The sequence below is a fragment of the Aquarana catesbeiana genome, linkage group LG06, assembly GCF_042186555.1.
Source record: "Aquarana catesbeiana isolate 2022-GZ linkage group LG06, ASM4218655v1, whole genome shotgun sequence".
NCBI classification, from domain to species: Eukaryota; Metazoa; Chordata; class Amphibia; order Anura; family Ranidae; genus Aquarana; species Aquarana catesbeiana.
This window is the reverse complement of record NC_133329.1, coordinates 130,186,562-130,198,535: the sequence shown is the minus strand read 5'-3', so window position 1 is coordinate 130,198,535 and position 11,974 is coordinate 130,186,562. Positions and strand designations below refer to the sequence as shown.

Here is an 11,974-nt window from a genome sequence, read left to right as displayed (position 1 = left end):
CAGTATGGAGGTGCTTTGGTGACAATTTTTGGCTGTATGGAAAGGTTGTGCACATATCTGAAGCAGATTCTTGATACTTTACAGCACCAGACATTTCAGTTTTTCAATGCAGCACACACAATAAAAATAAATAAATAAATAAATAAATGATTTATTGCCATAGTTAAAAACAATAGTTTCCTCTGCTGAAGCTTTTGTATATCACATTGTATATGCAATGTAATAAAAAAAAAAAAAAAAAAAATCTGCTATGACAACCTTGAAAATAAGATGGCCCCATGTACACATGAATACAACAGGTTAATGCTCAACATTTGGCTATACAGCTCTAGGAGTAAGCGTCACCATTGAATCATAGTCCAATAAATAGGAGGTATCTTGTGTTCATCACAAACATGGTTCCACAACTAAAGCCTCGTACACACGGTACGATTGTTGGCCAACGGAGTGTCTGATTTTTGTCAAAAGGGCTTGTGCCAGCATCTTGTCTTGCATACTAATGGTACACAATTGTGCCACAAACACGAACGTAGTGACGTATTCCAAGGAATTTCAGCTCTTGAGCGACACCCTTTGGGCTCCTTTTGCTAATTTCGTGTTTGATGAGCATCGATTCCGAGCATGGGTGTTTGTACTTTCGACTTTTGTGTGATGGATTTGTGTACTGACCATACAAAAATCAGACGTCAAGCCACTGTCCGCTGCAAATGTACTACATTTACTTACATTTGTTGGCCAAAAATTGGACAACTGTCAAAAGGAGCGTACTAACGGTAAGATTTTAGGTCAACAGACAATCCCCTACCAACAATCAAACCGTGTGTACAAGGCTTAGGGCAATTTTAAAAACAGAAATTCCATCCACGGACTGAAACAAAAAGATTGAGGGTTGCTTTAGGTTATTGGTCATCTCTAGCACCAGTATCGCCACGAAGGTGAAATCTTTCTTCTTCTCTGGCAGCATTTGGACTTGAAGGAGCTGGGCGCTGAATAGCCATATTTGACTCTAGGAATGCAAAACATTATCTATTACAATTTAAAAGTCCATTTCATATATTATCCCCTCCAAAAAAGTTATATTTTTTGTTTGATTTTTATTTTTTTTTATCACACCGAAATACCTCCTCACTTAAATCCCAGCCAGGAGGGATGGGTAAATGACAATACTGAACATGGAAAAGTTTAGAAAAGAAGGTTACTCTGGTGGGACAGAACCTTAACTGTCATGCAGAAGTGATCAAGACCCAGATCACTTCTATAAAAGGTCCTGGAGCCGACTATAAAAAGTAAAAATAAGCTAATGGCTGTTAATTTAGTCTTGATCGTGTTCATATCTAGGCATTGTCTCATCATGGTAATTACAGCAGCAGGAAAAGCTGAGTTAGACTTACCAGTAACTCCTTTTCTGAGAGTCTTCCAGGACAGCCCATGAGACCTTGGGCTCCTCCTACTAGGACAGGAAACACGTCACCCCCACCAGATAAAAGGGCGGTCCTCCAGGCCCATGTCAGTCTTCTCAAGAACCGTAGGACCCTGCAAAACATATGCATAATACACATAACTTCAGACAATACCGGGTGGGAATCCGGCTGTCCTGGAAGACTCTCAGAAAAGGAGTTACCGGTAAGTCTAACTCAGCTTTTCTCCAAGCGTCTTCCAGGACAGCCCATGAGACGATGAGCCAGAACTTACCAGTCTAGGGAGGGACAACTGCCTGAAGGACCTTACGACCAAACGCCTGCTCCTGAGCTGATAGGAGATCCAGGCGATAATGTTTAATGAAGGTCGAGTAACTGGACCAAGTGGCAGCCCTGCAAATTTGTTCCGGTGACGCACCAGCCCTCTCAGCCCAAGACGTAGACAAGGCTCTAGTTGAGTGTGCAGTAACAAAAGGTGTAGGAACCTCCCTAATTTTGTAAGCTTCCAAGATGGCTTGCTTTATCCATCTAACCAATGTGGCTTTAGATGCACTATTCCTCTTGTGAACTCCAGAAAAGAGGACAAATAAGGCATCAGTTTTCCTAAAGGTCTTGGTGACCTCAAGATAGACTAAGAGAATCCTTCTTACATCTAGAAAACTACATTTTCTTTCTAAGTCGCCCTGTGGCGAACTACAAAAGGTTGGCAATACAATGTCCTGAGATCGGTGGAATGTACTTGCCACCTTGGGCAAAAAACCTGGATCGGTTCGCAAAACGACTCGATCCTCAAAAATCGAGAGGAAGGGCTCCCTTACTGATAGGGCCTGCAACTCACTTACCCTATGAGCTGAGGTAACAGCTATAAGGAACACAGTTTTTAATGTAAGTAACTTAACTGATATACTTCCCAGAGGCTCAAACGGAAATTCTACCAGAGTTTGAAGTACTAGGGACAGGTCCCACGTTGGACAACTTCTCACCACTACTGGTCTGGCCCTAGAGATAGATTTAAAAAATCTGGCTATAGTGGGATTTTCCAGGAGAGAAAACTGGAGGAACACACTAATAGCTGCCGCCAGTACCTTTAAGGTACTAACAGAAAGACCTTTGTCGACACCCTCTTGGAAAAATTCCAAAATAGACGGAATATCATGAGTTAATCTTTCATTTTCAGATAACCATGAGTTAAACCTTTTCCAAACTTTGGAATATATGGCTCTAGTAACCGGCTTCCTGCAATTAACGAGAGTCCTGACTACCTTGTTAAAGAACACTGACTACCTTGTCAGAGAACCCTTGGGCGCTCAGTATCTTTTCTTCAGATACCAGGCCGTCAAGTTTAAGGAAACCACCTGAGGGTGTGATACTGGACCCTGCAATAATAAGTCTTCCCTTTTCGGAAGACTCCGCGGAGGCTCTGAAACCAGAGACTGTAGCAGGGAAAACCATGGCCTCTTGGGCCAAAATGGGGCAATTAGAATCAGATCTGTCTCTTCCAGCAGAAACTTTCGGAGGACTTCTGGAATCAGTCTGATTGGCGGGAAGGCATAACATAGGCCTGGAGGCCACGGGTTTGCCAGAGCATCGATCCCCAAGGCTTGGTCTGCCGGGTTCATGGAAAAGAATATCTCTGTCTTGCGGTTGTTTCGGTTTGCGAACAAATCCGCTACGGGATAACCCCATCTCTTGGTGAGGTCTGCAAAGACTTCGAGATGAAGGGACCAGTTGTCTCGGTCTATCCTGTGACGGCTGAGATAATCTGCCAGGCAACTGTTTGTCCCCTTCAGGTGTACAGCAGAAATAGAAGCTAGATTCTCCTCTGCCCATGAAAGGATCTCCTGGGAAATGGACTGAAGCCTCCGGCTTCTCGTGCCTCCCTGCTTGTTGATATACGCGACTGTCGCGATATTGTCTGACAGAATTTGGAGGTAGTGACCCCTGATCTCCATCTGAAAAGACTGCAGGGCTCTCTGGACTGCAAGCAGCTCTCTTTGATTGGATGAACCCTTGCCTCCTCTGGGGACCACTCTCCCTGTGCTACTGCATTGCTGAGGTGGGCCCCCCATCCCCAGGAACTCGCATCCGTGGTAATCCTTCGGGGAATGGGAAAGGACCATGGGAGACCTCCTGCTAGGTGCTGACCAGCTCTCCACCACCACAGGCTTCTTTTTATCCTGTCGGGAAGCCGACACTGACGCTAACGGACGCTGACGGAGTCTCGCCCATAGTACTGCGGGAAAACATGAGGTCATAAGACCCACTGCCCTCGACACCTGTCTCAGAGAGACCGACTGGTTGGTCTGCACTGCTGACATAGTCTGGAACACCTTGGTAATCTTCTCCCGAGGAAGAAAAACTCTTTGGTTCACTGAGCAAAAATCGTAACCCAGATAAGTTACTTTCTGAGCCGGAATCAAGGACGATTTTTCTTTGTTTATCAGCCAGCCTAGGGACTGTAAGAAGTCCTGTACAGCCTGGAGATCCTCCAACAGCCTTTGGTATGATTTTGCCACTATCAAGAGGTCGTCCAATTAAGGAATAACAGTTATCGCCTTTAACCTTAGTGGAGCCAGCGCTTCCCCCAACACCTTCGTAAAGATGCGTGGGGCTGAGGAAAGACCGAAAGGGAGGGCTTGAAATTGAAAATGTCGGATCCCCATACCCGTCTTCACTGCCAATCTCAAAAACTTTTGGAAGGCTGGATGGATAGGGATGTGAAGATAGGCATCCCTTAAGTCCAACGTGGCCATAAAGCAGTTTGGGTATAGTAGGTTTTTGATTGTAAAAACCGTCTCCATACAGAAATGCTTGTATCTGATGGACTTGTTTAAGGTCCGGAGATTCAGGATAAGTCGAAACTTTCCTGCCGGCTTTCTGACCACAAATACATGGGCATAGAATCCCTTGCTCTGCTCCGACTGAGGAACAGGAATCAGGACTTTTTGATCTAATAAGTCTGCGATCTGGAGACCCAGAGCCCTCGCTTTCTTCCGATCTTGTGGAGGAAATGTGACCAACAAACGTTCTGGTGGTTGGTGAACAAACTCCAGCCTGTACCCGTTGGTCACTAGGTCCAGGATGAAGGGGCTCAGAGTGACTGCTGCCCACTGTGGGATGAAGGCCCTCAATCTCCCTCCCACCGGGGCACACAAGTCACTGTGGCTTGGCGGGCTGTTGAGGAGGGTTAAACAGCACTCCCCCTTTGCCTCTGCCTTTGTGCCCAGTCCAATGCTTTTTCGGCCTGCTGTCCTTTTCTCTAGGACTCTGTTGCCTGCTTTGGCCACGAAAAATTTTTCTGGCTGTCGGAACTCTCTTTTACTCTGGAAACGCCTTTTTCTTATCAGCCGTGCGTTCCAGTGCCTCCTGTAGACCTCGGCCAAATAAATGATCGCCAGTTAAAGGAAGGCCACAAAGGCGCAACTTGGAGGCCGAGTCCCCTGACCAGGTCTTAAGCCAAGGGCTTCTCCTGGCCGAGTTCACTAGAGCCGAAGTCCTGGCCGACATTCTTACCGACTCAGCGGAAGAATCTGCCAAAAAACCCACTGCCTGAAATAGGAGAGGTACCTGCTGACAGATGTGACTGAATCTGAGTCAACCAAACCTCCAGATTTCTGGCCACACAAGTGGAAGCCAGAGCTGGTTTCAGGTTTCCAACCGCTGAGTCCCAGGCTCTGTGGAGAAGGATATCCCCCCCTCTTGTGCTATGGATCCTTAAGCTTGCCCATATCATCGAACGCTAGGTCAGAGTTTTTTGAAACCTTTGAAAGAGGTGCGTCTAACTTGGGATTCTTATTCCACGGCTGCGCAGTGTCCTCATCAAAAGGAAACCTCCTCTTTAGGTTACTAGAGAAGAATGTTTTTTCTCTCAGGATTATCCCATTCCAGTTTAATAGTATCAACCAAAGAACTATGAACTGGAAAAACTCTCGATTTTCTCATTATGCAATCCTTTATACATAAGATCATGTTTGGATAACTGAACCTCTTCCTCTTTTAATTCAAGGGTAGTATAGATAGCCTTTAATAAGTCATCTACATCCTCAACAGATAACTTAAATCTTGAGCCTCGAGTGGATTCTCTATCCCTGGGCTCTGTAGCTGACCATGATTCTTCCAGAGAAGAACGGGTAGATCTGACCTCAGCCTCCTCACTCTCTGCCTGCTGTGGAGTGCTGACTGACGCCTTCAGTGAAGACGGACTCTCTGCTGAAGTCTGGAGCTTGTCAATAAGCGTTCTATAAGAACTGAAGGTGGACGCAAGCTCATCCCTAACGGAAGTAAGCATCTTCTGGCAAGAGGCAACCGGGTCATTTTTACTAGGCCTTCTATACAGGTGCGACAAACTGCTTTGCTCCATGAGGAGCTCAATTTGTTTGCGCAAACCGCACATTTCCTTTTAAGTGGCTGCGCTTGGGCCTTGTCCTGAGTCTTGGTCTGCAAGACAAAATAAATGACCCACAATGTAATTAAAGCAACCCAATCACTCCGTAACACCACGTGCAGGAGGGAGGAAATGTATCCCCTTACACCCACTACTACAGAGGGGGGAGGGGGAGGGAACACTCACAGGGATAGCAAGGTGGTGACAGAACACCCCAGGCTTACCTGTGAGGTGCTGGTGTTGGGAACCGCATCCGCTGCCCGTGCAGGTACTGCAGGAGGATCCATTCTGCCCCTCTTGGTCGTCCACAGCCTGGCTGTTTTACACCAAAAAACACCAGCAGCCAGCGTTCTCTGTTCGCGCCGTTTATGGGGACTGGAACCTCGTCCCAATGATGACGTCATATGCCCCGGAAGTAACCCTCTCCAGGCACTTCCTGTGGGCCAGCTTGGAGCGCAATAGCTCCGCCCCCTCGAGCGCTGCGGCTTCCTCCATTCCCTGCTCAGATCAGCCACGCTGTCGGCAGGGAAGGACAACCGAAGCTCAGCTGAGCTATAGTGCAATGCACTGCGCTAGGGGGCCCGACCTCACACTGATCCTGGCCCTCTCCAGGCACTGAGGACAGGGAACAGCAGCACAGCCAACCTCCCCAGCGGTGTGCTGCTTCTGGCAGAGGAAGAGGTAAGAGATATGCCCCAGAAAATAGCCATACAAAGCCCCTGCTTATAAGGCCTATGGGAGTAGGTTCCACGAACATGTTACCCCCCCCCCGTCCAGAGGAAACACAAATAACTGACATGGGCCTGGAGGACCGCCCTTTTATCTGGTGGGGGTGACGTGTTTCCTGTCCTGGTAGGAGGAGCCCAAGGTCTCATGGGCTGTCCTGGAAGACGCTTGGAGAAAAAAATGTTCTGCCTATGTCTCAGAACTGAAGCACCAGTTTCCATTAGTGTAATGGCCCCGCCCTACCATAACAAAAGTGCATAGCTGGAAAAGATCACATCAGAAAGGCTGGAAGATCTGTTCAGGTTATTACTGCATCTGACTTCTATACACGGCATAATAACATATTGAGACCAGGTAAAGCATTGTGCTACAGCATAGCTACTAAGATGGTTGTTGTAATCGTTACTGCTGTTTGTCAACTGCAAACTCAAAATCTACATAATATAAACTATCTGCAAGTCTCACTTCCATCAGAAATCTCAAAAATAAAGGGTTTATTCTCTATTAAATGGTATTGGGCAGAGCCATGCAAAGCATGCTTTTATCCACCCCCTCCGGGCCAACTCTAGGTCCTGGGCCTATGGTATACAGAACAGAGAGATCCTAATATTATAGAGCAGGGCTCAAAATTTCAAGTCCTGAGCTACTAGCCCTGCCCCTAAACACGCCCTCGTAAATGATCTCATGAAATTATACTGTTAAATGTTTTATGCAGAATTAAGTTACAAAAATACATTTTAACAATATTAACATAAATCATATTTCACTGATCTGACTGTGATAAATAAAATGAGAATTAAATATGACTGGCTACTATATGCACTGTACACATCACTACTGCCTTGTTTAAAATATTAACTTATGTTATATTAAATGCAGCATTAAAAAAATTAAGACCAATGAATGACTCTTTCACTGATTTAGGCCTCATGCACACAGGGGGTTTTTACAGCTTCTTTTAGCAGCGTCAGACTTTTTATTTTTGCATCTTAAAAACGCCTCTCCATGTTATTCTATGGCCTCATGCACACACAGGCTTCTAGGAGCTGTAAGTGGCATAGGCGTTTTCAAGCTGCAAAAAACCCCCAGGACCAACGCGTTCTGAGGCGCAGCATTAGAACTGTAAAAACACCTGACGCTGATAAAAGCTGCTTAACGCTGGATACAGCCGTGTTCAGCCTCGACTTGTGGGGGGACGACGACACCCCTACTCCAGTTTTTTTTTTCATTTTGGCGAGGGGTTCACCTTCAAGGTCATCAGCACACAAGCCGCGCCGCAAGTCGGATCATCATGATCCAACTTCTGGTGCAACTTCTATTCAAATCAATGGGCTCCCATAGGGAACCTTTTGGGAATAGAGGGAATAAAGGCATGAGAAACGCTGCTAAAAGCTAGCATGGCTAAACGCGCATTAACGCCAATGCAAGAAGCTACTAAAAGCAGGTTTTTACAGCCGCTTTTTCCTGGCGTTAGTAGCGGCTTTGCAGCTTTTTTTTTTGCTAATGCCCCATGTGCACGAGGCCTTAGGATGCAGACAGACTTACAGCAGAGCACAGCACTGGACAGAGGAGCCGGAGCTGCCAAAGTTAACTTTTCCTTATTAACAAGCTGGTTATCGGTTGCTAGGTGGTCCGAGCAACCAATCACCAGCTTGTTAATAGGTAAAAGTAAACTATGGCAGCTCCCTCTCCATCTCATCTAGTTCTTTGCTGACTTCCGCTGTAGGTCAGGTCCTGCTAAGAGAATAACAGGGGGAGGAGACTGGGAGGAAAATCGGCGCACAGCCCCCCCCCCCCCCCCCCCAAATCGATGCGGCTCCACACTCGCTCTCATCTTATTTCCTCTCGCTTAATGCGAGCAGGTGAGTGGAAATTTTGAGGGCTGTTATAGAGCCATTTATTTCAAACCGCATAGAGTTCTTTCAGTGCACAGAAACAATGACTTCTGCGGAGTAGGTAAATACAACCGACCTGTTGGAAAATCTCCACATGATCAGCAGGCTATAGCCAGCAGTTCCGATCAGTGTATTGTGACAGTGGGGAAATCTCCCCACTCTCAGAATATGATGGCTCAACAGGAGTGATTCCCTCATCCACATTTTTTTTCCCCTTTCATTCAAACAAATGGTTGAATTAAAAAATAAATAAAATAATGAATATGTATGGGCTGATTAGACTGCCTACAAAAATTCCTTAAGCTGGCCATAAATGGAACCTTTTGATCATTAAGGGGTCATCCCTGTTCAACAGAAGTCGATCATTAGATCGACTTCTTTTGAATGAACAAGTTTGAAAACTTTTGTTGATAGTATCTGCAGTCACTAATGAGTGTAATTTGATTAGTCTCGGTGAGTGGTGGTAGGAATTCCTCCATGTACCTCATTTGTGTGGAAGGAAGAATCTGCTGTTATTTTTTTTTCAGCCCTCTATGGCCAGCTTTAGCGTAATGGGACTTATTTTTCTCTGACTTTCATCACATTTGCCTTGCATCTATGAATCCTGGTGCTCAGAGGATAAGAGAAGGACTGGCAGATATCTTAGGCTGGCCATACACTAGTAGATTTTAAAAGCACACATTTGTACTGAAATTCTCAGAACATTTGATGACTTGATGAAAGTCATTTGAAAGTACTTCATATTGTTTGCTTTCAGCATGTGTATTTGAAATGAATGTAATTTCCTGAACGAAAACTACATACACTACACATACTACATGGACAAAAAAAAAAAAAAGTGTCCATCCTTTGAAATTTTCTTGTCACTGTGGTCGAAAACAAGCTTTGATGACCTCAAAGATTAGAAAATGGAAAAAAAAAACTCTCTTAATACAAAATTCCACTAGTGTATGGCCAACTTTAGTAACCCATGCCTCTCGAAATAGCCAATCAAAATCACACATATTTATGTTCTCAATAAAAATCCCAGGAATGAACTGTTGCTTACCATTTTTAAGATAAGAAATCCCATTTTTTTCTAGAATGCTCTTGAGACGCTTAACTTCCTCAGACAGTTCATTGTGTGCCTACAAAAAATAAATAAATTAAAAAAAAAAAACTGTAAATAAAGCCTAACTCAAGGTTTAATTTAAGTTTAAATATTTCTACTTCTTCTGGAGCAAGCTGGTCTAAATTAACCAGTGTAGAATAAAATGCTGTTGTTCCCATGTATGCAGGTGAAAGGCGACTACTCACCTTAAACACACACACACACACACTAGATTGTAGAGCTTCTAACAATTTATTCTGGAAGGATAAGCACTGGCATGTAATGTGCCATTTTGGCATCCCCAATGCTGCATTTTATGATCTTTTGAAAGGTACTATGACACTGAAATTAAAAGGTAAGCTTTCATACAAAGCCAGAACTACTGTGGCATTTGGATGGTTAAGCATAAGGAGCAGCATGAAAGCCAAAAAAGGCTGCTATTAATGCATTTTAGATTCAAAAAGTTAGCTAGCTAAAGGGGAAAATTAAAATTTTTTTGCTGTATTTGAGAATAGTGTATAAAGCACTGCGGTCAAAGGCTTTTAATGAAAGTCTTTATGTTTAAGCAACCATTTCCATACAGGAAACTCGTTTTGTCATTATGTTTACAGCTACAAAGAATACAGCTATGGAGACTGTGTCTTTTTATGCTAGTCAAAAGTGACCCTTGTGTTTGCCCACACAGGTGAATTAAAAATTGATCAGCCAGGTCAGAGCTCACACAGAGACTTGGACTTCTTCCAAGAAAATGTTGACAGTGTTGACAATCACTTAGCATTGTTGACAATCACAAGGCACTTAGCACTGTTGAATAAGTAAGAGGCTGTAAAGTCAGCAGAAATGTGTCAAGTGGGTTAGTGTTGACCTGGAGCTGTAGTTAAAGCGGAACTTTAGTCATTTTTTTTTAACTTACCATCTATTAAATCTTCTGCCCTTGTTATTTTAACTTTGGATACATTTTTTTTTCTGCCAGTAAATACCTTATACAGCCCACTTCATGTTTCTTGTCTGATAATTAGCCTAGGCTTATGACATGCACAGCTCTCTCTCTCATTCTTCTGAGCGTTTGCCAGGAAGGGAGGGGGGGTGAGTCATAAGAGGGCCAATAAAAGCTGCAGAGCTGAAGGTGTGCCTCTGTGTGTCTGTGTAAATCCTGGAAGTAAACAGACAGCAGCTTCAGCTGGCAACAGTTAAAATGGCTGCAGCCAGACTTAGTGGAGGGAGATTTCTGAAGCATATTTGGCAAGCACAGAACCACAGTATACATAAAATAATATGCAAAGTGGTTGGAGGGAAGCTTCAAAATGGCAAAGATGTTTTTATTACAAATTATGTGAGCAGACTGCAGATCCTCTTTAAGATGCCTGCTGAGATACCTGCTCCTGGGATACCCTGCTACTGGCAATGTTTTTGTAAGCACAGGTACACTTTAAATCTCCATCTGGTGTGGGGTGTAAACTTTTCTCTATCACAATATGACTCTACACATGAAATGTTATTTTTCCAGTAAATAAGTGAGCTCTTTTTTAATTATTAGATTGTAAGCTCCTTGAGGGTAGGGACTGATGTGAATGTACAATGTATATGTAAAGTGCTGCGTAAATTAACGGCGCTATATAAGTACCTGAAATAAATAAATAAAATATACAACGTACGTATGGTTCAACTGGCTGGAATATTAATGGATTTCTGTAATGATAAAAACATATGGTGCCTCTCACTGTAAATAATAGCTACTTAGCTATCATGTTGATCTTTCTGAAAAAAGCATGCAGCCAGTGAAGTCACCACTACCGCTGTCTGTTCCAGGACAGCAATTCAGACAGTACTGACAACAAGAAATCACCATGACATTCAGCATGTTCACTAGTGATCCCATAAGACATACCACACTACACTGCTCCAGGGTCTCAAATGTCTTAGGCTCTGTCTGGTTTTCTTTATCTTCACTTTTGCTTCCTGTGGACTTTAAGTAATTAGCTTCTTCAAATATTTCTCGGAGCTGTTTCCTGTAACCCTAAGCATGAATAATAAACACAAAACATGAACAGATTTAACATCTACCTGAGACAACATAACCCAAACCAGATCAGACAAAAACATTACATTTAACATGCACTGATTGGTGAATGTACTAAAAGAGCAGCACTTATACCACAAGGACTGTACATGAATTTGATGAATTACAGTCGAAAAATATTTTCAGATTTTGGATAGAATGTGGAAAGGTTAGAACCATGGTCAGGATTTTATTGCTGTCAGTGTTTGTGTCGGGAGGACCCCCTTGACTCCTGATTTACAAAATAGGATACAATGGGAAGCAAGGAAAGTGTCGTAAAAAGGGATAACCAAGGCAAACCGTAATGCCCCGTACACACGATAGGATTTTCTGTCGGAAAATGTTTGATAGGAGCTTGTTGTCGGAAATTCTGACCGTGTGTAGGCTCCATCGGACATTTTC

At 43.9% G+C, this 11,974-nt stretch overlaps 1 protein-coding gene across 1 annotated transcript in view; it reads right to left on the bottom strand.

Annotated features, from left to right (window-relative positions):
* Nucleotides 1-255: 255 nt before the first annotated feature.
* Nucleotides 256-11,974, bottom strand: part of GNPTG (N-acetylglucosamine-1-phosphate transferase subunit gamma) — a 28,536-nt gene continuing 16,817 nt past the window's right edge. Inside the window, exons 9-11 of the mRNA XM_073636795.1 lie at nt 11,402-11,530; nt 9,472-9,550; nt 256-1,006 (exon numbers count right to left, since the gene is read on the bottom strand). Coding sequence (XP_073492896.1) covers nt 900-1,006; nt 9,472-9,550; nt 11,402-11,530 — 315 coding nt within the window. The 3' untranslated portion in view covers nt 256-899. The remainder of the gene's footprint in view (nt 1,007-9,471; nt 9,551-11,401; nt 11,531-11,974) is intronic.